General features: G+C 45.0%; 1 protein-coding gene across 1 annotated transcript; it reads left to right on the forward strand.

Annotated features, from left to right (window-relative positions):
• The first annotated feature begins 295 nt into the window (after nucleotides 1–295).
• On the forward strand, nucleotides 296–27,118 carry LOC126278224 (uncharacterized). Its single transcript, XM_049978204.1, has 2 exons — nucleotides 296–477; nucleotides 26,403–27,118. The coding sequence occupies exons 1-2, from the start codon at nucleotides 387–389 to the stop codon at nucleotides 26,690–26,692; spliced, it is 381 nt and encodes a 126-aa protein (XP_049834161.1). The 5' UTR covers nucleotides 296–386; the 3' UTR covers nucleotides 26,693–27,118.
• The last annotated feature ends 587 nt before the right edge of the window (nucleotides 27,119–27,705 follow it).

Here is a 27,705-nt window from a genome sequence, read left to right on the forward strand (position 1 = left end):
GAGGCGTCTCTAGATACATGATTCGATGAGATAATAGTCTACAAAAAGGCATAATCGTGATAGCCCCCGTACGGCGACCGTTTTTATTCTGTGAGGATGTCTCATATAGCTACCACAATTCACTGTACTTGTAGGAGTAAGTGCTGCGTTGTTCGTCGCCACCGTCGAGGAATGTGTCTGTGGTGAGCTGAAATTGTTTTAAAGTCATTGTTAGTCGTTAACTCGGCGATAAAAGGATAGCTTCCTGGAAGGTCAGCAGGTGTCACGTTTATCTGCAAGGCCTGTCCCCGTCCGTGAATAGTTACCCCGATAGCTGTGCCAGCGCTGTCCGCGTGCGGCAGCGACCAGCACAGCGCCCAGTGTCCGACCGACCACACACTGCAGCCATGAAGGCGGTGCTGGCCATTCTGGTGGCCACGGCCGCTTTGACAGCGGCGTCTCGCTTCGGAATGCCGTATGGGCGAGCCGTTTCTCCAGGTAACTGCTCTTTCTGCTGTGGCTGCTGCCCGAGTTTCCTTTCATTATTACTGTGTGGGGCTTGGCGACCGAGGATGTATGTGATAAAATAACTTAAAATTACTCTCTAATACACACTCACGGGTTCCCGGGTTCGATTCCCGGCGAGGTCAGGGATTTTCTCTGCCTCATGATGGCTGGGTGTTGTGAGTTGTCCTTAGGTTAGTTAGGTTTAAGTAGTTCTAAGTTGTAGGGGACTGATGATCATAGATGTTAAGTCCCATAGTGCTCAGAGCCACAATACACACTGATGAGCCAAAAGATTATGACCACCTATTTACTAGCTTTGGAACGCAGTTCAGGAGATGGTCGGGGCGCCATGGATTTGACGAGCCGCTGATAAGTTTGTGGTAACGTATGTCTATGTACAGGTTAGGCAGTTACCGTCAGTTGTCGGCCGGCGTTTGTGGGCATGGAGCCTAGCGCCCTACAGAGTCCCAGCTGTGTCCACTCGAATTGAGACCAGATCACTCTGGTAGCCGACACATCAACGGTAGTTCGTTGTCATTCTCTTCAAAACACTGTAGCACGGTTATGGCCTTAAGAAAGATAGATATCCCACTGGAAAATGCCATCGCCGTCGAAGAAGACATCAAGCAAGAAATGTCGCAGGTGGTTCGTAAAGATGTTCAATTACCCCAAGATACCTTCGATCATTAACACAAGTGTCATGGAAACATAGCACAGCCCCTAGCACAATACAGCCCCCACCAGCCTCTGTGGCGCGATGCGTGTTTCGAACAGGTCTTCCCCTGCGTGACGTCGTACCAGGACACGAAAGTCGACCTAGTGTAATGAGAACCGTGATTCATCCCACCAGACAATGCGTTTCCATTGATCCACGGTCCAATCTCAATGACACTGTGCCCACTGACATAGTAACTGACGATTACGTCTACCAAAAATATGTCGCCTATTTATGCTAGTCATCTTCAGCGGTCTATAATACAAAGAAAATTATTTAACACAAATATTTTGATAGCCTTGATGTAGCGATTACAGGCAGCTCATTTAACTTATCTAAATGTTTACGAACGCAGGGTGCCGCTGAAGGAATTGCCAGTATTCACGGACATGACAGGAAAGACCATTTGAAGCAAAGAAATTCATTGTTGGATTCATTGGCTTCCGAGACAGAACACATTTAATGTACATTATTATTTAAGAATGCTGAAGATTGGATGGGTAGATCACATAACAAATCAGGAGGTATTGAATAGAATTGGAGAGAAGAGAAATTTGCGGCACAACTTGGCTAGCAGAAGGGATCGGTTGGTAGGGCATATTCTGAGCCATCAAGGGATCACCAATTTAGTATTGAAGGGAAGCGTGGAGCGTAAAAATCGTAGAGGGAGACCAAGAGATGAATACACTAAACAGATTCAGAAGGATGTAGGTTGCAGCAGCTACTGGGAGATGAAGAAGCTTGCACATGATACAGTAGCATGGAGAGCTGCATCAAACCAGTCTCTGGACTGAAGACCACAACAACAACATTATTTATTTCATTTATTACTCGATGCATTCGCAGGCTTACTAATCCCACATGTACAACTGCTAGTAAATATTAAAACATGCAATTTAAAAATTGTTAAATGAAAAATAAGTATTTTTGACACATTCATCTCTAAGTATTATCGCACACGTCACATTACAGCTCTTGTACAGTTCACAATAAATGTTCAAATATACCACCATAAACTTCATTGTGTTTGCGAACTCTTTGAAGAAAACGTTGTGTTTCATATCTGCGCGTCCATGATGCGACCAAGCAATTCATTTCGCGTATTCAGCTCCCTTTCGTACACGTCAGACGTCCTCCAACCCTGTCAACAAAAATCTAATTATGCAAGGTCTGGCTATCTTGGTGGACAGTTAATTGTACTAGCACGACCAATTGATTTTGAGATGTTCCCTCGCACTTCTCGTAAAATCTGGAGAAGTGCCGTCGCGCTAGAAGTACACTGCAGGCCGGGTGCAACAGGAACATCCTCAAGGTGTTCAACAGACGAATTTTCCAAAAAAATGCAACTAATTCTATCCCACCACTGACCTAAAAGAAATGTACATTCAATGTGTTCTATCAGGGAAACCAATTCGGAATGGGGCATACATCAACGTGAAGCTTTTGCTCCAAATGAATACTAACTATTCGCCTCGAACAACCTGTACATGGTTGTGGTTTTTACACCTGCATTCGTTTTTGTGTTCGTTCCATATATCCATGACTTCTTCTGTAAGTACTACATGCACAAAGTAGAGGTTTCTAAAGGACAGGTCACATTTAAGCATTAAATTGCAGATAACCGATACCGTAGCGCACTGAATGTGGTCTTGCACAAATCCTTTAGGGCTCACTGAGGTATTGTGGAAACTGGAGAACGTGAGAGTATAATGAGATCCTTGGGTGAGAGGGAGGGAGGGAAGGAAATTTTTATTTATTTCGTTCTTAATGTGAACTGTGACCTAGTTTGAATATTGTTCTTCTGTTTTCGCTCTTTTGGTCATTTTTTATATTATGACCATCTCTATAAAGTATTTTTCCTGAATAGATCATAAGACTGCCATAAAACGCTCAGTTGCAAAAGACCGAGTTATTTCTTATCTGTGTGTTAAAACATAATTGGATCGGCAACTGAGGAAAAATGGCTGCAGATATTAACAATATCCGTACTGTCGTTCATCTTCTGTGGGCTGACTCACACATGAATTAAATATTTCCGGACATGCTGGTTAACATTTACAGTTTGATGAAAGACTGGTGTTTCAGTGCGGACATCAGACATTGCATAACAACAGATACTGCGCACCAGAATAGCAGTCTTGAGATCATGCAACAATAGTGACGTGGACGGCTATGACGCGTGTTCTGTGGCATCTGGTCACTAGACACCTCTGTTGCTCTCTCTTGCTCAACAAACGTAATGACACAGCGATGTGCTCGGGTCAGAGTACGTGAGAGACGCGCATGCACAGACATGTGACGGCAACCGACTGGTACACTGAAATAATTGTTTCCAGCATTTTGTGTAATGGGAAGTGCTCATTTTTGTCAACAAGGGTCAACTCGGTGTCAGTCTTATAAATATTTTTCCGGGCTAGTTTTATTTTTCTTATCCTGTATTACCACAGACTGCGTTTCAGGTAAAACAGTGAGGTAGAAAACACACGTGTTAGAGAGGAAGTCTTCCCAGTTGCCAGTGGTGACTATACAGATGGGCATGTCTACGTTGGACATGACAACTGCTTACCTTCCACCCCTTTAATGAAGGCTGTAGTTTTCTCTTCTGCTGTCTCCATTCAAAGAAAAGGACTGGTAGGAGATAATGGCTTTACAACTTAATTACCTACAATTACAAGCTTAATTACCTACAAATAACTCACTTTTACGAAGTCATAAAAGAATGAAATGTTTCCAGGTGAAGAAGCAGACTTTACAACAAATCGAGAAAATTATATAACCGCTAGCCAGGATCGAATACGTGCACAAAACAGTACAAGCAGTTACGTAGCATAGATAGAAACTGATTGCCTCCGTCTAAATTATTGACCTCTAAATATGTACAACGATACTTCTGTGCAACTGTCCAGCATCTTGTCGTGCCGTGCAGCGTCGACTTACATTATACGCTGAAAGAAAGTATACTGATGTGCCAGCACACGCAGTGTACGCCGTACGCCTTTTAATAGGTTACAAAAAGGCGGGATTGTGACCAAGGGAACCATAGGGTGGGGTGTGGAAAAACGTTTCCAACTCTAAATAGGCCTATGTATCGAGCAGAAAAGAATAGCGAAACAAAGGGTCTACCAATTCCTGTATATGTGTTAATTTAAGCAGACGAGGCCAACAACTGAAGATAAACACTGTGTAACCATGTGTTATTAGGTACAAACCACACAAAGTTATACATTAACCGTAGTTAGAACAATCGAAATTGTGAGAGAAGCAAAGATCTACTGCATCACCATAAATATGTAGGTTAACCTAACTAGATCTGTATACTAGGTCAGTATGAAAAACATAGTCTGCTAATAACTGTAAAGATGACAAACTGATTTGCAGACAGGCATAGTGAAAAGGTTATTACTTATTTAGCTTTCAGCCAAAGCCTCCTTCAGAAAAAAAAATACACACATTCACAGAGCAATGTCTTGCAGCGCAGACCAGAATAAAACTGTCACGTTGAGAGTAGTCTGGACCTGGGCAGGGAAGGGGGCGGATCGCAGGGTATGGGTGGGGGGAGAGAGGAGTGATGTGGAGTGTGCAGGGATTAGATGGAGGCATGTCAAGACTGCCAGGCACAGCATCGGAAGGCTGTGGGGTAAGGGAGTAGGGAGGGGGTGTATGTGGGACAGGAAAAGGGAAAGATACTGGAATAGGGGGTGAAGAGTGGATAGATTGACCAGTCGAGTCACATCATAGGACCAGGCCAACTACGAAAGCAGCCATGTCACATACCAGCTCTGCTGCAGTCATAGCACAATTATTTTTATTGATACAACTTCCAACCAGCTGTCCACCAGGAACAACAGCCGCCGCCAAACTATGAACAACATGAAACTGGACGTAATGTGCTCTTTTTCAAAGGACACTGGCATCCTCCATTCGGGCCCCCAGCTTTTTTAAACTGGCCAAATGGGTTTTATCGAAACATATTTCCAGTCCTGTAAGGATCGTGGCCTCAGCCTTTGCTAATCTACTATCCTACAACCTCCACCCAACAGTTTCCACCCTCTGTCCTATTATCTCCTTCCTATTCACATCCGCTCACGCTCATTGTGCGCCAGCCTCTGCCAACGCAACCACCCACCTTTCCCCTTCCCTGCTCCTCTCCCTTTCCCTACCCTGTCTGCCCACTGCCCACATCCTTGCCCCACGGTCTCCTAGTTCTGCATCTGGCAGTCTTGTTATGCCTCCATGTAGTGCCTGCACACTCCATCAGACAGCACTCTTCTCTCCCCCATCCATACCCTACTATCCCTCCCTCTCCCCTGCCTCACTCCACATTGTCACTCAGTATGACACTTGCATTCTGGTTCGAGCTGCCAGAGATGGCCGTTGTGTGTGCATGAAATGTGCTTGCTTGTTGAATGTATGTGTGTGTGTGTGTGTGTGTGTGTGTGTGTGTGTGTGTGTGTTTTATTTTTTGAAAAAGGCTTTGGCTGGAGGCTAAATGCATAAAAAGCTTTTCATTGTACCTGTCTGCAACCCAGTGTGTCATCTTTACGGTGAATAGCGATCTATCCTTTCTAAAATATTGTTGACATTACAACCTGCAGTTTCCATTGTTTGATTCTGTGGACAGTAATGTTATGCAAACACATTGCTGCCTTTCGCTGGCCGGTGTGGCCGAGCGGTTCTAGGCGTTAAACTCTGGAACAGGGTGACACTACGGTCGCAGGTTCGAATCCTGCCTCAGACATAGATGTGTGTGATGTCCTTAGGTTAGTTAGGTTTAAGTAGTTCTAAGCTCTAGGGGACTGATGATCTCAGAAGTTAAGTCCCATAGTGCTCAGAGCCATTTTTTTTAACCATTTTTGCCTTTCAATATGTCATTGGATTTTTTATACTATCTAACTTTCCTTTCAGTATAGTCATTGAAATGGTATCGTCTGCTGCGACTTGTAAAATGTGTGTTGTATCATTAGTGTTATCCCTTGTAACCTGCACTTGCTGTAAGAGACATGTATACTTCATTCCTGGTCCACTTCCATTTCTCATTGGAATTGATCCTGTTCCAAATGGTGCAAACGGCTCTACGCACTATGGGACTTAACGTCTGAGGTCATCAATCCCCTAGACTTAGAACTACTTAAACCTAACTAACTTAAGGACATCACACACATCCATCTCCGAGGCAGGATTGGAACCTGCGACCGCAGCAGCAACGTGGTTCCTAGCTGAAGCGCCTAGAACCACTCGGTCACAGTGGCCGGCTGAACCTGCTCTCTCAACCTTCCCTTCCTGTCAGCTCCCCTAGAAAAGGCGTTCCTTTGTAGGACTACAGTTGCTTTCATTCACGTTGCTATCTTTCCTTACATCGTTATCCTCTTCTACCTATCTCATGTCATGAACTTGCGAAACAATTTCTGCATAGGCTTTTCCAACTGGACTTGCACTGCCAGACATTTTTCTCTGAATCTCAATCACAATTTGTCACTATCATCTACTGAATTATCTACTGCCTGTATACCCTCGTTCCCTGCTGGTACTAGGTTTATTTGTTTCACTCATTTCCTATGTGGAATTGCGACGTGCATCACCTATCGCTACTTTGTTTGCACAACTTTTTATTGGTTTTTTCTCGAAGATATTTTAGATCCATGGGAAAATCTTTTGCAAATTGCAACATCATGCACTCTCATCTTACTGTTAGTTTTCAATCTAACACTTCAGTTAACAAGGACAAAAATAGTGCTAATGATTCATTACCTATTAAGTTTCTCGAATGAAAACAGAACGATGGGGTATGCTACTACTATCGCTATAATTCCTTGAAGAACCATTCTGATTCCTGACGTCCCAGTGGAATGTTGTATTTTCTGATATAATTTCTGTACCTGACCTCAAAATCATGAAGCACTTCCAATATTTTACTCCCTTCTTCTGTCTCACCAATTAAATTAAATAAAGGCTCTCCCAAGATTCCCACAAAATTGAACCAGAACAACACAATGCCGTTACGCGACGCCGATATAAGAGAAACAACACAGAACGTCACAAGTGAAATAATATTTGAAATCACATGCACAACGAGCCGCCGTCGTGTTTTAATGGATAGAGCACCAGACTTCAGCCGTGGAGGTCGTGAGTTTAGCACGGGTCATTTTTACTCGTTTCACTACGTCTAGGACGTTTCCAGGGCCCACTCAGCCTGCCATCAGAGTACCGGAGATCTTCGTAATCGGTAAAAGGTGGGCGCGACGACGGATTCGCCACCCACGTCCTCCTGGTGCCGTGATGAAGGAAAGACTCCACTCTACCTGCAGTCAGGCCAGAATCTGATTCATGGATTGAACGTCACAGACTTAAGCCGTCGGCACATGGTCCCTGCTTTCGAACGTCACCGTTCAGGTTGCCTGGTTCAACGTGCTGCTGACCGCTCAGAAACCACGCGGCTTGTGCATACGCTATGTGATAAAAAGTATCCGGACACCCACAAAAACATAAGTGTTTCATATTAGGTGCACAGTGCTGCCACCTACTGCCAGGTACTCCATATCAGCGACCTCAGTAGTCATTTGATATCGTGAGAGAGCAGAATGGGGTGCTTCGCTGAACTCACGGACTTCGAACTTGGTCTGGTGATTGGGTGTCACTTATGTCATACGTCTGTACGTGCGATTTCCACACTCTTACAAATCCCCGAGTCCACTGTTTCCGATGTGATAGTGTAGTGGAAACGTGAAGGGACACGTAAGTACAAAAGCGTACAGTCCGACCTAGTCTGTTGACTGACAGAGATCGCCGACAGTTGAACACGGTCGTAATGTGTAATAGGTAGACACCTATCCAGATCATCACACAGGAATTCCAAATTGTATAAGGATCCACTGCAAGTACTATAATAGTTAGGCGGGAAGTGAGGAAACTTGGATTTCATGGTCGAGCGGCTGCTCATAAGCAACACATCACGTCGGTGAATGCCAAACGACGCCTCACTTGGTGTAAGGAGCGTAAACATTGGACGATTGAACAGTGGAAAAGCGTTGTGTGAAGTGACGGATCACGGTACACAATGTGGCCATCTGGTGGCAGGGTGAGGGTATGGCGAATGCCGGGTGAACGTCATTTGCCAGCATGTGTAGTGCCAACAGTAAAATTCGGAGACGATGGTGTTATGGTGTGGTAGGTTTTTCAGGGAGGGGGCTTCCACCACTTGTTTTGCGTGGCACTATCACAGCATAGGCCTACATTGATGTTTTAAGCACCTTCGTGCTTCCCACTGTTGAAGAGCAATTCGGGGATGGCGATTGCATCTTTCAAGAATAGAGCACCTGTTCTTAATGCACGGCCTGTGGCGGAGTGGTTACATGACAATAACATCCCTGTAACGGACTGGCCTGCGCAGAGTCCTGACGTAAATTCTGTAGAACACCTTTGGGATGTTTTGGAACGCCGACTTCGTCTCAGGCCTCACCGACCAACATCGATATCTCTCCTCAGTGCAGCACTCCGTGAAGAATGGGCTGCCATTCCCCAAGAAACCTTCCAGTACCTGATTGAACGTATGCATGCGAGAGTGGAAGTTGTCACCAAGGCTAAGGGTGGGCCGACACCATATTGAATTCCAGCATTACCGACGGAGGGCTCCACAAACTTATAAATCATTTACAGCCAGGTGTCCGGATACTTTTGATCACAGTGGACGATAGGGTATTCTCAACGTGATATACGCGATTGCAGCGCGTTGCAGCGGCAGTCGTTGGCTGTATCTGGCCCTGACATCACTGTTTATGAAGTGTACAGGCGTAAAATTCCTATGTTAGCCATATCAAAACGCACATTTGCTCCTTTGTTCATTTTCTATTCATACTGTATACATAAGCTAAAGCTTCAATATCTTTGGCATGTTATAAGACGAAATGGAAAGTATCATGTCCAGTCAATAAGGACATCGGCTTATATAAGTTCCATTATGGACAGTACGCTACAAATTTACCAAATTCTCCAAATAAGATACGAATTATTTCATCATTTTCCCCTTTGAGTGAAATACTATAATAGTTCTTACATTATCACTGCTCCTGTTCAGCAGCAGAATCTTTGCAACATGTGAAACACGAAATTTAAAACAAGAAAGTGCAAAACATCACACTGCAAGTAGTGCCAGCTGTCTTGTACGTATATTAAACCAACTGAACAAAGTCACTCTTCAGGAACACCACACTTATATTTATATAACTCCGAATGTTTTAGAATGTCCTTTTGTTACACTAATAAGAAAATATCAGAAACTATTACAAAACGCCAAGGGTAGCAAAAACGATTTTTTTGGTCACCTTAAGACGCCAACCAGAACCCATGACGAGTCACCTTACGAGTTTGTGACTCTCCTCAGTGCTCTATTCCGAGCAAAAAACGTGTATGACCATACCTTGTGTCTTTCCATCCCTTGAAAGATATAGTCGTTACTATGTTATTAACTTCCATTAAATTATAAGAAAATGTACCATGAACGTGGTAGTTCTTATTGATCCTCGAGGTGGTGTTGCCTTGAAACGGCATAATGTAGCTGATTTACTTACTTTATTAACGCTTCTCTTGCTATTGACTTTGATATGGCAAAAATATGAATAAAAAATCAGTGCTTTTGGTAATCGAACACATGTTCACCACTTTGCGGGTACATAAGCGTAACAGTTTCTTTCCTTGATTTTGTGGAAAATATGCCTTCGCATACTCGATATAAACGATGAAATTGTATAATGACGTACGGCGCGTAACAACCAAAATACAAGTTTTCATATTAAAAACACGTAATCATGAGTTAATACAGAACGCGCTGTTATCTTCCTCACTTCACATATGGCCTTAGCTTGTTCCCTTCCCCCACTTCCTGCAACACTCTCTTCCATTATCGCTACATAAATAGTACATGGCATATTTAGTTTCAGTCATTTTTAATGTGTGAGGATATGATAATTTATTGACGTATGAAATAAGATTTCATAACTAGAATTGTTATACCTTGACGAAGCTGTTAGCGGATTAATCACATCTGAAGAAGACAATCATGTGCTGAAACCGGTAATGTAAATACTGTAATTTTTAAATTGTTGTACAAAAATTTAATGAGTCGAAATGTTAGTACACGGCCTCTTAGTATGGCACGTGAGGGAGAGTCCTAGAAAGAGAAAGCAACTCGCCAGGCAGTGGGGCAATGGGTAAGCCTTCACAAAATCACATTATCTGCAGAAAGGGTCTCCAACGATTTGCCCTGTGGTCAAGGATGATGACGTGCAATGAATAACCATGAAGATAACAATACTTACTATACAAATGGAAGCAGCCCTAAGAATGATATGGGCAAACTAAACTCTATTTGGTTTCAGAACAGCCTTGGCAAGTTAGTCTTTTTCAGTGTGCAAAATGAATGCTTTACGCAACAGAAAGTCCAACACGACTTTGTAGATACTGAGACAGAGAGGAGACAAAGCGATGTTCCTATGTTAAGACACTATGCTGAGAGGCCTACTGTCACGACCTGCCTTCTGGATCGGAACATAAGAAAGTGATTTTATGATTCATTGCTGGTGTACATTTGGCCCAGTTTGTCCCATCCAGGAAAAACACATAATGCGAGGAGGCACTTCAAGTATCATTAGACTCCACAACAGTCTATTGATTGCCAGATAAAGAAATATGCTACAGCATCCATAAAAGCCCGCCGTGTCAACGTTCTGTGATCTCAAAGTAATATCTAACACCTAGTGAACTATCCCTGATAAATTTCCTTAAAAAAACTGGTATATTGCAAACTTAAGTCACATGAATCGCTCTGTTAATACCTCGGGTGTTTGAAGATGACCTACTTCAGCCTTTTTGGTGATAACCAAAGCAAAACACATCGTTTTACCTCGAGAGTTGGTAGGGCTGGAGTAGATCGCACGCGCTTGAATATTAAGCTCGTGAAGATAAGAAAGTAATTCTATGACCGTCAATAAAGTTAATATTACACCGTAACGAAGTTAGAGTCTGTTTGATATTATCTATTGAAGGTTTCACTCGTTTGAAAGTATTTCTCGATAAAAACAACAACATAAGGGCCGGTTTTCGGGTACTTTAGACGTAAGTTTACATACAAATTTAAGACATTTCTTTAAGTATTAAGTGCAGAATTTAAGTTGTTTTCATTACACATATATTTAGTAGTGCCGTATCTACTTTTCAGAGCATTCACACAAGGTTGGCGCCGGTGACGACACCTACAACGTGCTGACATGAGGAAAGCTTCCAATCCATTTCTCATACACAAACAGCAGTTGACGGGCGTTGCCTGGTAAAATGTCGTTGTGATGCCTCGTGTAAGGAGGTGAAATGCGTACCATCACGTATCCAACTTTGATAAAGGTAGGATTGTAACCTATCGCGATTGCGGTTTATCGTATCGCGACATTGCTCCTCGCGTTGGTCGAGATCCAATGACTGCTAGCAGAATATGGAATCGGTGGGTTCAGGAGGGTAGTACGGAACGCGTTGCTGGATCCCAACAGCCTCGTATCACTAGCAATCAAGATGACAGGCATTTTATCCGCATGGCTGTAACGGATCGTGCAGCCACGTCTCGATCCCTGAGTCAACAGATGGGGACGTCTGCAAGACAACACCCATCTGGACTAACAGTTCAACGTCGTTTGCAGCAGCATGGATTATAAGCTCGGAGACCATGGCTGCGGTTACCGTTGACGCTGCATCACAGACAGGAGCGCCTGCGATGATGTACTCAACGACGAATCTGGGTGCACCAATGGCAAAACGTCATTTTTTGGGATGAATCCAGGTTTTGTTTACAGCATCATGATGGTCGCATCCGTGTTTGGCGACACTGCGGTGAACGCACATTGGAAGTGTGTATTCGTCATCGCCATAGTAGTGTACCACCCGGCGTGATGGTATGGGGTGCAATTGGTTACACGTCTCGGTCACCTCTCCTTCGCATTTACGGCACTTTGAACAGTGGACGTTACATTTCAGATGTGTTACGACCCGTGGCTCTACCCTTCATGCGATCCGTGCGAAACCCTACATTTCAGCAGGATAAAGCGCGACTGCATGTTGCAAGTCCTGTACGGGCCTTTCTGGATAACGAAAATGTTCGACTGCTGTCCTGGCCAGCACATTCTCCAGATCTCTCACCAATTGAAAACGCGTGGTCAATGGTGGACGAGCAACTGGCTCGTCACAATACGCCAGTCACTACTCTTGATGAACTGTGGTATCGTGTTGAAGCAGCATGGGCAGCTGTACCTGTACACGCCATCCATGCTCAGTTCCAGTGTAATATATTTGTCCAACGAATACCCATTTATCATCTGTATTTTTTCTTGGTGTAGCAGTTTTAATGGCCAGTAGTGTAACTGTAAAAAATTAATTAATTAATTTAGGTAATGGAAACTTACGTTAAAGCGACACGTTCCACCTCATTACGAAATGTCGTATTCATGATCTATGGAACAAGGATTAATGTATGTATTAATAGAAAATAACTGTCGAAGCCGTAACAACAACTTACTGTGTTAGAAACTGCTTGTACTAGGAGGTGGGAGCCTGATAGAGGTCCGTGACTCAGTTACCAACAGACCCACTTCGTTGTACTGCGTCTCCCATCCTTAACATATTAATTTCATCTGTTCTTACCAGCGGTGTAGCTGACAACAGAATGGGCTGCAACATATGAACTCTGATGACGATTACACTGACAAAAGAGCACTGGGAGATGTTGGTACACCAATAAATGAGTAGCAAACCAATCTGGTAAAATTGTTATTTATTTTTGAAGACATGTGTCCTGGGTAGGTATACATTCATCATCTCCATTTCTCCGCTACATTCGTTGCTTGTATTCGTTATCTCCATGAGCCACTGACCTTGCCGTTGGTGAGATGGCTTACGTACCTCAGCAATGCAGATAGCCTTACCACAGGTGCAGCCACAACGGAGCAGAGATGATGAAAAGACGGAAGAAATGTGTGATGAGATAAAATAAATTATTCAGGTAGTTAAGGGAAACGAAAGTTTAATAATGATGGAGGACAGGATTCGATAGTTGGAGAACGAAGAGAAAGAGAGATTGTAGGTGAATGTGGACTGGAGGAAACAAATGAAAGAGTAAGTTACCTTAGAATTTTACACAGAGCGTAGTTTAATCACCACTAAAGCTTGTTTTAAGAATCGTGAAAGAAGATTGTATACTTGGAAGAGACATGGAGACACCGGGAGGTTTCAGATTTATTGTATGTGGTAATACAGAGGTTTAGGATTCAGATTTTAAATTGTAAGGCATTTCCAGGGGCAGGTGTGCACTCTCACCACAATTTTTTGGTTATGAACTGTAGATTGTAACTGAAGAAATTGCAGAAAGACTGGAAATTCAGGAGATGGTACCTGCATAAGCTACAAAACCAGAGGTTGTTGAGAGTTACAGAGGGAGCATCAGGCAACGATTGATTAGACCAGGTGAAAGGAATACAGTAGAAGTTGAAAGAGTGGCTTTGAGGAAGGAAATACTGAAGGCAGAAGAGAATCAAATAGGTAAAAATAAAAGGCACAATAGAAATCCTTGGACAACACAGGAGATACTGAATTTTACTGATGGAAGAAGAAAATATGAAAATGTACTGAATGAAGCGGGCGAAAGGGAATAAAAACGAATATGAAATGAGAGTGACAGGGAGAGCAAAATGGCTAAGCAGGAATGGTAGAGGACAAATGTGAGGATTGACTAACACATTTCACTAGGGGAAAGGTAGATACCGCCTGCAGCAAAATGAAAGAGCCCTTTGGAGAAGTGAGAAGCACATGATGAATATCAAGAGGTCATATAGAAAACTAGTCCTAAGCAAAGAAGGGAAAGTTGAAACGTGGAAGGAGTTTATAACTGCAGAGGAAGACGAAGAGATGATTGCACTAAGCATATCCAGAAGAATGTACGTTTCAGTACACGTAGTTATTCGGAGATGAAGAAGCTAACACAGGATAGAGTAGCATGGAGAGCAGCACGAAACCAGTTTTCGGACTGTAGACCAGAACAACAACATTCGTTGTATCAATTGTACAGAGTTACAAGTCGTTTAATCAGAATTCACAGAGATCATGAGACCATAACCACTTCTGAACAACATCACTACTGCCTCCAACGAAACCGTTACTCGCATATGAATTTACAAGTTTAAGCTGACACAACACTGGTATACTGTGGTATATGTTTGATGCTCTCTGGTGTGCGGGATTTAAAACCACAACGCCAGGATAGCTTAGGATCTGCTGGTAATTAATAACCCAATATCCCGCAAGATACAAAATTATCTAAATCTACCGTTGTCACGATCAAGAAGTCGGCAGTTATAACACAATCACAACAATGAAACATTAAACAGCGACAGGAAATAAATCATCACGTGTGCCAACATGAGTTGGAGTGAAGGTGTATCGCACGGCACAAGCTTTGTTCATTATCTGTTCTTCTGACAGGTAAGTCAGCGTAACTCGTCCCAAACAGGCCAGGAATGCCCAACGGTACCGACCGGTCGCCATGTCATCGTCGGCCTACAGTTGTCACTGGATGGGGATATGGATGGGCATGTGATCAGCACACCGCCCTCCCCACCGTACGTCAGTTTCCGAGACCAGAGCCACTATTTCTCAATTAAGTAGCTCCTCAGTTTGCCTCAGAAGGGCTGAGTGCATCCCGCTTGCCAACAGCGCTCGGCGGACCTGATAATCACCCACGCAAGTGCTTGTCCAGCCCGACAGAGCTTAACTTCGGTGATCTGAAAGGAACCGGTGTTACTACTGCGGCGAGGCTGTTGACCAAGTCAGCGTAAGATTGTCACAAATCAAAATATATTTTATCAACACCAACAGAATTCACTGTATGTGCGACTGTACTTGAGTTGATGCATCAACTTAACATGAATAAAAGCAGGTAGATCATGCCACAGATATGGAACAGACGTTCGCTGCACGTTCGACTCTTTCAGCACCAGCCACATCCTCCTTGAACAATGGCATGCCACCCCACTGCTAGCCTTTCTGTGCTGCAATGACGTCAGACCATTCACCTAAAATTATTGAAGTTTCTCATACTATAACGCCTTAAATAGATGCCTCCAGTGAAGGCACTTTCAGAGGGATACATGAGATAATTCCTCCTACTTCCTAACTCTGACAGACCGTAATTTCATGATGGACTGTTTTTCCTTTCTTGTTCTGCATTGCTTGGATCAGGCTACTAGGTACCAGGCCGTAGCTGAGAGGTGTCTGTCCCTGCAAACTAAGCCGTATTTTTATGTTCGGCACCCTCAGTATTCTTACTCCAGCCTTCCAGAATTTCAAATGCCGCAATCTGCACTCTCATTATGTTTACTTGCATTTTTATGTGCATCTACTCTTTGCAGTATGACAGTGGCTGCTAGCGTCTTCATGAATCCGGATCATTAAACTCAGTTAAAATTTGAAAATCTCGTGAGCCCGAGCTCGAATCACGATGCTGTTTTCACGAATCTCACTTTTATACACTCTCACATCCATCTGCATACGTTTTCAGCTGATTCCTTATCTCTGTCATTACTTTAATCAACCAAGTTATTAACTCTGGGATGGGTGTGTGATGTGAAATGATACAGCACTGCTGCCGCGCCTCTACTTTACGCAAAATAAATTTTGGAATTTGAAACTCAGCTGATATTAATGTCGATGCAATTCTTAGGAGCTTGAATCAAAGGATCTTGTATCAGAAATACTAGCTGGAGGGAGTGTGTGTACGCACGTAAGAGAGCTCCTTCTATGAAAGAGATGTTGTTATATAGATGACGTAAACATTATTGTACGACCACTGCAAATACAGCATTTATTAAGTGCCTGACTCAGCTCTGTTCTCAGGAAAGGAACTATACAGGGAGGTGACAATTTTCATAAGATATCTCGCAATATCGTGCCGGAACTCTTTTTGCCCGACACAGTGCAGCAGCTCGATGTGGCATGGACTCAACAAACCGTTGGAAGCCACGCGTAGAAGTAGTGAGCTATATCGCGTTTATAGCCATCCATAATTGCGAAATTGTTGTTGGTGCAGGATTTTGTGCATTAACTGACCTCATGATTATGTCCCCTAAATGTTCTTGTCGGGAATCAGCGTGGCAAAATCATTCACTCAAATTGTCTGTTCTTTCTAAGCAATCGCGAAAGACGCTACCTCGGTGACGTGGGGCATTGTGATCCACAAGCATTCCACAGTTGATTGGGAACGTCAGTTTCATGAATGGCTGCAAATGGTCTCCAGGTGGCTGAACATAACCATTTCCAGTCAATGATAGGTTCATTGGTCCAGAGGACCCAGTCTATTCCATGTAAACACAGCCCACACTATTATGGAGCCATCAGCGGCTTGCACAGTACCTTGCTGACAACTTGGGTCCATGACTTCGTGGAGTCTTGCCACACTCGAACACAACTAAAGCTCTCCCAACTGATATTGGGGGCTCATAGCTGTCCAGTCGTCTAGTCCAATCGATATGGTGACGAACCCAGGAGAGGCGCTGCAGGCAATGTCGTGTTCTTAATAAAGGCACTCGCGTCGGTTGTCTGTTGCCATAACCCATTAACGCCAAATTTCGCCACACAGACGTAACAGATTCGTTCATTGTACGTTACGTCACACATGGATCTCTACGGTTATGTTGCTTCTCTCTTAACAACTTTATGCTAACTCCACTGTTCTCGGTCGTTAAGCAAAGGACTTCTGTCACTGATTTGTACCTGGTAAAAGGTTATGTCTGAAATTTGTGTATTCTCAGCATGACAATGAAGACCTTAGAATATTGAATCCGCTAACGATTTCCGAAATGGAATGTCTGATGGGTCTAACTTCAACTACCATTGCGTGCTCAAAGACTGTTAATTCCCGTCGTGAAGCCATAATCTCGTCGGTAATTTTTTCGCATGAATAGTCTGTGTACAAATGACAGCTCCGCCAATGCACTGCCCTTACACACGCGCGATAGTATCACCATCTGTATATGTGCATCTCGCTTTCAATTTTGTCATCTCACAAGGGAAACTTCCCATCGCGCCACCGTTAGATTCAGTGGTAAAATTGCTTAGAGAATAGCCCATCAAAAACTGAACACAATCAAGCATGAAAATAAGAAGGTGTATTTGACTGGAGAAAAGATACAAAGCAGAAACAGTGAACGTCCCAAGCTCAAGACGTGCAACATCGAGTGACTCGTGAGAACCACATCAAGGTTGCGTGGTCGCGGTGTTGGACTGCAAAACGGGAGATCTGTTTCTATACCTCTCTCTTCCTCCATTTTTTCTACGAAGATTTATGAACTGCCCGTTCAGTCATTGGCATAATTGTTCTCCTACTGTAGTCTCAGAAATTGTCATACTATACATTGATTACGGCATATGATTCATATGGTAAGAATATTGAGCTCGCATTGGAGACGTTGGTAGATTGGCATCGTGTAATAGGGACAGTCGCATCTCGTTTTCTTCTTGTGTTAACTGGCGCCACTACATTTGGTAGCATTGTCTGTCCGCAAGTGGCAGCAGCAGCGGTTATCGATATCTAGTACAGTGGTACTATCTTTGGAGGGACGTCAAGTGTTTTCCAGGTCAGAGCGTGTCGGGGAGTTTGGTTGCGATGGAGAAGCAGTGAGGACCAGCAGCGTGTGGACATGCGCGGACGGCTGGCGGCATGCAGGCACAACTTCATTGTCCACCAGACCCAGAAGGTTTGAGCTGAGTGAACATTAACCCAGTAGTGAAACCTGCTATTCTCAATAGGCTGGCGCCTTATTGACAGGTTATAAAAGAGGTGGTCCTTCCTCAACAGGCTGATCCCAGGGCACTGCCTGACTGCCATTAGAATCGGTCACCTGAAACAACAGAATAGCAAAGACAAGTATTGTGTAATACTGACAGAGTTACAATTTGAACCAACAATAACTATAATGGCAATGAAACTTCCTGGCAGATTAAAACTGTGTGCCCGACCGAGACTCGAACTCGGGATCTTTGCCTTTCGCGGGCAAATGCTCTACATCTGAGCTACCGAAGCACGACTCACGCCCGGTACTCACAGCTTTACTTCTGCCAGTATCCGTCTCCTAGCTTCCAAACTTTACAGAAGCTCTCCTGCGAAACATGCAGAACTAGCACTCCTGAAAGAAAGGATATTGCGGAGACATGGCTTAGCCACAGCCTGGGGGATGTTTCCAGAATGAGATTTTCACTCTGCAGCGGAGTGTGCGCTGATATGAAACTTCCTGGCAGATTAAAACTGTGTGCCCGACCGAGACTCGAACTCGGGACCTTTGTTCGCGGGCAAATGCTCTACCATTTTTTTTTTGGGCAGTTCGCAAACACGAAATGAAATGCATCCTCTGCAAAAACAAAAACAAAAGAAAATCATTGTACAACAAATCACAAAATGTAAAGGAACAGGGACACAGGGTTGTTGTTTTTATTTATTATATTTATTTATTTTCCACAATCACCCTGTTAAAAGGAACATGTAGATCATGTAGATCATTTCATGGTATAGTATGTGCATTACATATGGAGCGTTGAGAGAAGCGTGAGGTTCATTATCAGCTGTCAAATGTGCACACCGACTGCACCCGGCACATCCCAACTGCGTGGGGGGTCGAGGAAGACTGCCTGAAGATAGTTGGCAAAGGTTTTCCGATAGTGTGACCATCTATGAACCTCATAGTGGGCTTGCTGTAAGAAATACCAAAAGTCGAGTCGCGACTTGGCAGCATCCCCATAGAGGTACGCGATCGTCCAACCTTTGACCCAGATGATCGACTGTGATTTAGTCGCCGGAAAGTAGTCACTCTCCGGATGTAAGAAGGAAGCAGGTGTAATATGTTGCGGGGTCACACGGAGGTAGCAAGCCACCATCTGTCGTCCTAGGAGCCATACGTCCTCCACCGCGATACAAGTTAAGCGGTGATGGTCGTCATCCACTTGGCGACATTTCGGGCACAGTGCAGTGTCCACTAGTCCAATTGCATGGAGTCGTTGGTTGGTGTTGAACTTGCCACAGGTGACAGAGAACCACAGTGCCCGAACGAAGGTAGGAAAGAATTTTTGGTGCACATGTCTCCAAATCTTCGGCCAATGCAACGTGGGGTGTTTCAGTTCAATGACATTACGACTTATCCGTCGTAGCAGCCAAACATAAAAATCCTTCGCGCATGGTGGTCTCGTGCGCGGAAGCTCGTCTCTGATATAACTAAGTTCCACGATAAATGTTGATACATGCGCAAAATGTGGCGTAATGTTGCCCACCGCCACCGGAGGTGTGAGGGACGCTGGGACTAGGAGATCCAGTAGGCGGGATGTAAGGGAATCACGCCCGCTACGCCATTGCTTGTACATCGTGGCTAGAAGGAGAGCCGTCGCTCGGCAGCTAACATTCGTAAGTCCGAGTCCCCCCTTGTCCGTAGGGAGCGTCAGCGTTGCGTATCGCACCTTGAGGGGCGACCCAATCATCACAAAATAGCCTAGTGCTGATTGAAGTCGATGCCCGAGCGTGAGTGGTAGGGGCAGGATCTGCGAAATATGCACCATTCGAGAAACCACATAAGTGTTCAGATATTCGACTCGCTGCAAAGGATCAAGGCGTCGTAGGAGATGGCGGACCATGGTACGTGTTGTCTGTAAAATACGTCGGTAGTTAACTGCCGCAGTATGTTTCACAGATGAGGTAAAGTCTATGCCGAGATAGCGAAATCGTTGCACATAAGGAAACGGACTGATTTCTTCCGGCGTAAGGCCCCTTCCAACCGGCATTGCTGCCGATTTGTTCATGTTCACTGCACTACCCGCCGTCACACTGTGGTCCGACAACAGTTCAAGGACCGTCTTCACCTCTTCCTCAGAACGAACGAGCAGCAGGAGGTCGTCCGCATAAGCACGACATTTGAAGGTGTAGCCCCGCAGTTCCACCCCAGAAAGAGAATTTGTTAGCCTCCCAATTAATGATTCCAACGCTATCGCGAACAGCAGCATCGAAAGAGGGCAGCCCTGGCGAATGGAACGTCGAATTTGAATGGGCCCTGCTATACGCCCATTAACGTGTACCAAGGATTGTGCGCTCCCATAAATCCTTCTAATGAGACCAGTAAAACAGTCTGGAAATCCCATTTGTTCCAGTACAGCGTACAGATAGTTGTGGCGCACCTTATCAAAAGCACTGTCAAAATCAACCGCCACCATCGCCGCTTTAAGCCGGCACTCCTCCGCCAGCGCTATTACATCACGGCATTCGCCAGTAGCTGTTTGCACATTCACCGATCCACCCGGTGTCGTCTGTTCTGGGGAGAGAACGCTACGAATTAACATACGACATCGGGACGCTAGCATCCGTGCAAAGATCTTATAGTCTGCATTAAGCAGGGTGATGGGGCGATAATGTGTGACCGTAATTCCTGGCTTCGGTTTATGTACTGGCACCAAGAGGCCTTCCATAAAAGCCGGTGGAATAGGGGCATCGGAATTTAACAACTCGTTGTACATTTCCGTCCATCGCGGTGCCATTTCGTTGCGAAATTCTCGATAAAATTCAGCAGGAAGTCCATCAATGCCTGGGGAGCGATTCAACGCACCCTTTGCGATCGCATCATGTACTTCCTCACAGCTAATAGCTTCCAGTAAGGTTCCAGCGTCTTCCACCGTTAGTGTACGGGAGACGTATGTGGCTATACTTGCGAGGTCATCAACACGGGCTGCTTCCTCCCGATAGATGTGTTGGTAATGGTCGACGAATGCAGAGACAATGTCCGCTTGACGCGTCACTCTTCGGTCTTCGCGGGTAATTAACTCCCGTACCAAAACGCGTCGTCGGTGCTTTCGTTCATTCACGACGTGGTGCATGGAAGGAATCTCGTGTCGTATCGTATCGTGACATCTGGCGCGCACCATGGTTCCCTGAAGATGTTTCCGAGCTTAAGCCACTAGTTTAGCTTTTATTCTTTTGCGTTCGATCCAGACGTCCGGTCCCGGCGGACCATCGTCCAGGTCGCACAGCGCTGCAAAATAAAAGTCGGTCGTACGGCGGCGCCATTCGGCCATCTCCCTGCTATATGAGATGAACGTACGGCGAAGCGCCGGTTTAGCACAAGTCAGCCACCAATCAAGCTTCGTCGCATACCTTCCAACCCTTCGCTCGTACATCGTCCATGTCTCAAGGATCCGTTGACGGCATCCGGGATCATGTAGATGTTGAATGTTTAATATCCACGGGGCCCTGCTGTTCCAAACCTCTCTACGGGGAAGAAGCACCGTACAGATGTAAGCGCTGTGATCGGAAAATGCCAATGGCCAGCGTTCCGCGTCCTGGACATCATTTGCATTAGCCCGTGAGATATAAATGCGATCTAACCTGCTCGCCGAATGACTTGTCACATAGGTGTATCCCGGTGCATCTCCATGTCGTAATTCCCACGTGTCACTAAGTACAAGGTCGCTGACAACGATTCGAAACTCCTGGCTGATGTTTGCTTGCGGCCATTGGTCTTTCTGGCTGAGAACACAGTTGAAATCTCCACCAATTATTACACATTCATAACGTCCATGGAAAAGTGGTGCAATATCTTCTGCATAAAATCGCGCCCTTTCCCGCCGCCGATTGTTTCCCGACGGTGCATAAAGATTGATGATGCGTGTCCCAAACGTCGTGAAAGCCATTCCCCTGGCCGACGGAAGGTAACACACGTTTTCCACGGGGAAGCCATCTCGCACGTAAACTGCCACCCCACTCCCATTGTGATCTCCATGTGACGAATAGGAGTGGTAGCCTGCGATGTGTGGGAGTGCAGCTATGTGGACTTCCTGCAGCAAAGCAATATCCGCATCAGATGCCCAAATCGTTTCCTTCAGTAGGTGTATTTTGGTTGGTGAACGCACGTCATTTATATTTAATGTCGCAATACGGTTCGCATGGCGTTGAATCCCACTCCGTCGAGGCGCAACAATATCTCCCTGCATCGGCGCTGGGGGCTGAGTTAGAAGACGTTCTCTCGCCCCTCTCTCTTCACCTTCAGCAATTACTAGGCCGTCTTTGTGAGTGCCGGCTGCCTCTGTATGACGTCCGGCGCCTCCTCAATATCGTCATACCACATCTTTGCAGGCAGTGATATATTCGTGTCCATAGCCACAGCATCTGCATCTGGAGAGCTAGCTGGTTGTGGTTCCTCTTCAGCATCACCACGTCCCGCTACCGTCAATGTGACAGACCGCTGCGGGTCTGATCGAACAGTTTCCATTGCCTCATCCTGCTTCGTAGAGGCTGTTGTGTCGTCTTGCTCCACAGGCGCATCGTCGTCGGGGCAAGGGGAGTCATCCCTAGGAGAAGTCGTGCGACGACGCCATTTCCTCCTTTTCGGGGAATGTTGTTTGCGTGATCTTCCTTCCGTGTCCTCAGATTGTAGGGAATCACGGCTGCCCGACAGAAAAGCATCCGAAGGAACTGGAAGTGTTTCGAGTCCCATCGTTGTAGTTGGCGGGAGTTCGGTCGAAACTGATGTTGTCGTCACAGAGTGCGTTCCAGACGGAACAGCATCCGTAGTGGCTTGAACTGCTTCGTGTACTATCGGTGTGCTTGGTAGGAGTTCAGTGTCAACTGATGTTGTCACCGTAGATTGTATGCTCGATGGAGCAGCATCCTCTGTCATCCCGACGTCTGCTACAAGGTTTCGGAGAGTGCCATCGGGAACTTCCACCGGGGCTGTGTCCTTTCGGTCATCAGCGGACGCAATGAGGGCTTTGGCATAGGTGATCGGTAGTACTGTCATCTCTGGCGACGGCTCCCGCACATCTGAAGGCAGTTGTGTAATCCGCCGTTGCATACAGTTCGACCTGAGGTGTCCCTCCTGGCCATAGCCAGAACATGTACGTGGTTGCCCATCGTAAATCACCACGCCCTACAACCACCAATTGTCAGATAGGACGGTACACGCTTCTGAAGATCAATAGTGATCTGTCTCACTCCTTTAAGCACGGGGTACGTGGCGAATTGTGTCCAGCGTTCTGCTGTGTGACCATGTACCGTGCCGTATGGCTTAAAAGGATCAATAACTTCGTCAGCCGGGAGCTCAAATGGCAGCTCAAAAACACGTATTGTCCGTACACCCAGACCAGCATGTTCTACAGTTACCGTGCCGACATTCCCGTCACTATGGCAAAATCGGAGACCTGCTTTTGTCGCCTGTAGAATTCTCTCACACGCCGCGTCATTTACCATCTTAACATACACCGTGGGACTAACGATGGACAGGTGAATTCTGACAATATCGTTTGGCGATATCTTGACGTCCTCACGTATGAATCGTTCCACTGCTAAAGCCTTTGGTCTTTCGTAGTCTTTGCAAAAATTGAATCGTAATGTAGTTTTTCTGTACTTGTTCGCCATGATCGTTGTTATTAGCCCGCGCTAGTTCTGCATGTTTCGCAGAAGAGCTTCTGTAAAGTTTGGAAGGTAGGAGACGGATACTTGCAGAAGTAAAGCTGTGAGTAGCGGTCGTGAGTCGTGCTTCGGTAGCTCAGTTGGTAGAGCACTTGCCCGCGAAAGGCAAAGGTCCTGAGTTCGAGTCTCGGTCGGGCACACAGTTTTAATCTGCCAAGAAGTTTCATATCAGCGCACACTCCGCTGCAGAGTGAAAATCTCATTCTGGAAACATCCCCCAGGCTGTGGCTAAGCCATGTCTCCGCAATATCCTTTCTTTCAGGAGTGCTAGTTCTGCATGTTTCGCAGGAGAGCTTCTGTAAAGTTTGGAAGGTAGGAGACGGATACTGGCAGAAGTAAAGCTGTGAGTACCGGGCGTGAGTCGTGCTTCGGTAGCTCAGATGGTAGAGCATTTATCCGCGAAAGGCAAAGGTCCCGAGTTCGAGTCTCGGTCGGGCACACAGTTTTAATCTGCCAGGAAGTTTCATATCAGCGCACACTCCGCTGCAGAGTGAAAATCTCATTCTGTATAATGGCAATATTACAATCGTAATCAAGCTCTGAGACCTGGGTTATTAGGGAAAGGCAGGATTCAGTGTGGATGGGGCCATAATGAGTTGCCGTCGTTCGCTCAGTCTTTTTTAAATCACGTACACCTTTCTTGGAAACAATTTCGAATAAAGTTGACAATAAGGAACATTTATGAAATTTGGCTGTTAAGACATGAAGTCTAATTAAAATTTTTTTAAACAAGTTACGCTCATGACTGAAGACGTCATTGACCAGAAATTCAAATTATTTGTCACCTGGAGTCCCCAAAAGTAATAACTAAAAAAAACAGTTTGATGGCTGAAGGCCTGGATAGCAAATTCTTGAGAAGCAATTAAACTTCTTCGAGAGATATTTAAAGAACGATCATCAACATTTCAGTGTTAAGATATTTTGTCTGATTAAAATTTCTTAAGAAAAAATACACTCATTACTGAAGGCCTTATTAACAAGAAATTCAAATTCCTTGTTGGCTGGAGGCCTAAACAGTAATAACTCAAAATTAAATTTTTTTTTTAATTATCACATTCTGACCAAATCAAGAGAGAAGTGGACCTCAGACAGTGCTCCAAAGAGCGACCTGGGAAAGTCGCTCAGCTTCCTAAAAGATGAGACAGGCAACCAAGAGTTTTATTCACTTAACCAGGTGGCAACTCAAACTAGTGTCAGTTTAAACGCAGACCAACACTCTTGCATTATCTACCTAACATCTGATAGCCAATACAATGATGAAATAACCCAGGCAAGGCGGAACTGGCAGACAGCACTGCATCTCCATAATCCAGTGCTTAGGACATCCAGAAGCAGAAGGAAGCACTATGACCAAATTAGTCCAAAAGAAACAAAATATACGAACCACAATCAAGGAGGCTGTTTAACTACATACCTTACTGGACAGCAGCGGCAATTCCGGCGAAAATACACTAATCTCCAACTCAGGTAACTGGGGCGTTAATGACCACTAGGCAGGAAAATACCGCTGGTTGAACCTCACTAATAATAACACAAGGAATTCAATGATTAATAATAAGAAGTGGAAGACAGCTAATTAATTTTGCCAACTCCAAACACTCCACTCGCTGCACTTCATCTCAGCGACCCTACAAGCAGGGACGCGCAAATAAACGGCTTGATCTGAAAATAGTGGAGGTTTCACTGCAGGGTTAATGTTCACTCAGCTGAAACTTCCTCGAACCGGTGGACAACGAGGTTGTGGCCCTCGAAACTACAGCTCCTCGATCCGGCAGTGCCTGCGTGCTGCCAGCGGTCCTTGCATGTCCTCGCACTGCCTGACTTCACTGCTGCTCCGTCCCAACTGAATTCCCCGACAAATCCCGACCCGGAAAACACTTGACGTCCCTCAAAAGATAGTACCACTGCCACTCACGGACAGACAATGCTAGCAAACATAGTGGCGCCAGTAAACACAAGAAAAAAACGAAACACCACTATACTTATTACATGATGCCAACCTACCAACGGCACCAATGTGAGCCGCAACACGACTCATATATTACCATCGCAAATAAATGTTATGAATAGTGAGAGCATGCTTGATGCCTCGTAGATCTCTCACAGAGGTGTGAGCCATGACACAACGAAGGAATATAAGAGTCAAAGCTTCCAAAATGTAACGGAAGAGGCATAACATGTGGTACTTGTGTAGAACAAATAGCAGGTACTTAAGTCGGGAGGTCCTTTCATTAATCGTCGCTGTTGCAAACGGATGTTACACCACGATATAGACACACATTTGAATACAACGAACAGACATGTAACAGACCGGAAGACCAGTTCATAATTTTGTGGGAAAAAAGTGGGGCGTGAGTGAGTTTTGAACCTGGACTTCTCTCTAAGCAGTCCAACGCTGTCAGAGTGTGACCACGAGACCACAAGGCCACAATCGTTTACATTCTCTCGACTTGCAGATGTTGACATTTGACCGTCCACTGTTTCCATTTTGATTCTTTTTTCCCACAGTTCAGTACACCTTCTTGGTTTCGTGCTTATGTGTGTTCAGTTTTTGACGGGATATGAAATGGGCCATCTTACTACTAAATGTGAGGGGGCCGCGATGGGGAGTTTCCATCGTCAGTGTGTTCCTCTACAGCCTTTGCAAACGGAAGGGAACGCGGCCGCCGTTCTCGGTTGCAGACCCGCAGGAGGAGTGCTGCCAGGACGGGGTGCCGGTGTGCTCGCAGCTGAGCCGGCGGCTGCGGGTCCCCGATCTGGGCTGCGAACTGCTGTGCCGTGCCCAGGGACACCCCGGCTCGCTGGGCTGCAGCTACCGGCCGCCCGTGGCCACCTGCGGCTGCCGCAACGACGCCGCCCTCTCCGCGGCGCTGCCTCCAGAGGCGGACGCCGACTACGCGGCCCAGCCGGAGCTGCGCATGCTCGGCGGCAGAGTACCGGACCTCAGGACTCTGCCGCGTACGAGATTCTAACAAGCGACGTCATCTTGCACCTATAATTTTCTGTCCTGGCAGCATATACGTCGTCAAATGGTAACACTTATTTCATACGGTTCCAGCTCAGTAGATGAGACGTTCGGCAGCTGTTAGTTTTGACTAATGAGAAATAATGTTGCTACATCTATTTGTGTGTCATAGTGAACTAATGAGATGAATCTGCTCTAACATCCCAACCCACCACTACATATCTCTTCAAAAACCGTTCACCTTTCCTTAATAGCTATGGGTTGGTAATCGATTATCTGGTTCTGGTGTTACTTAAAAACTGTCCATTTTATTAGGTTAATTAAGTTTCAATAAGAACTGACGCAACAGTTATTTAGCTATACAAAATCATTTGATTTTCCTTAATAGCTATGCGTTGGCAATAAATTATCTGGCACTAGTGGCAATTAAAAATCTGTGTATTTTAAAAGTGTAATTAAATTTGAATAACAACCTCTGTATCAGTTATTTAACTCGACAAAAGGATTCTGTCATCCATGCTGAGCAAAGGCACTTTTTCTATCCTTTCTGCATCCAAGCAGTAGCGTAGTGTGAAACCTACCTTCTTTTTGCTTGTTTAAATTTTTTTGGGGAAATACTTCACGATTTCTTACAAACTTGGGCTACTCCGACGAAACTCAGCAGAGCTACCTGATCAATTGAAATCTAAACTACTGTAAAAATCCTTAAAGAAGAATGCACACTGTATTATGGTAATTATTAAATAGATTTTAAAAATACTGTCTTGTTGCTCAAAAATATTCACTTGTGTTTCTGAATCTCTTTATTGTTGAAAATTTTGTATTTGTGGCGACCCACAGCTTCCAGATGCTTAATAAAAGTAAACATGGTCCATAGTAGGTTGTACTATGATCTAAATTTAATCGTGCGATTAGCTAATTTCGACTAGGCGTCATTGTCAAGCACATTTTTAACATCTGTATTCGTCTCCTTCTTTACTTGTAAATAAGAATGATTTGAAAATAACTTGAAATACAGAT

Source organism: Schistocerca gregaria, chromosome 6 (genome assembly GCF_023897955.1).
Source record: "Schistocerca gregaria isolate iqSchGreg1 chromosome 6, iqSchGreg1.2, whole genome shotgun sequence".
NCBI classification, from domain to species: domain Eukaryota; kingdom Metazoa; phylum Arthropoda; class Insecta; order Orthoptera; family Acrididae; genus Schistocerca; species Schistocerca gregaria.

Bases quoted from the DNA above. Each gene is read 5' to 3' on its own strand.
- LOC126278224 (XM_049978204.1), top strand. From the start codon at position 387: ATGAAGGCGGTGCTGGCCATTCTGGTGGCCACGGCCGCTTTGACAGCG. The intron at 478-26,402 runs GTAACTGCTCTT...TCTCGGTTGCAG, and splicing joins TGGGCGAGCCGTTTCTCCAG to ACCCGCAGGAGGAGTGCTGC.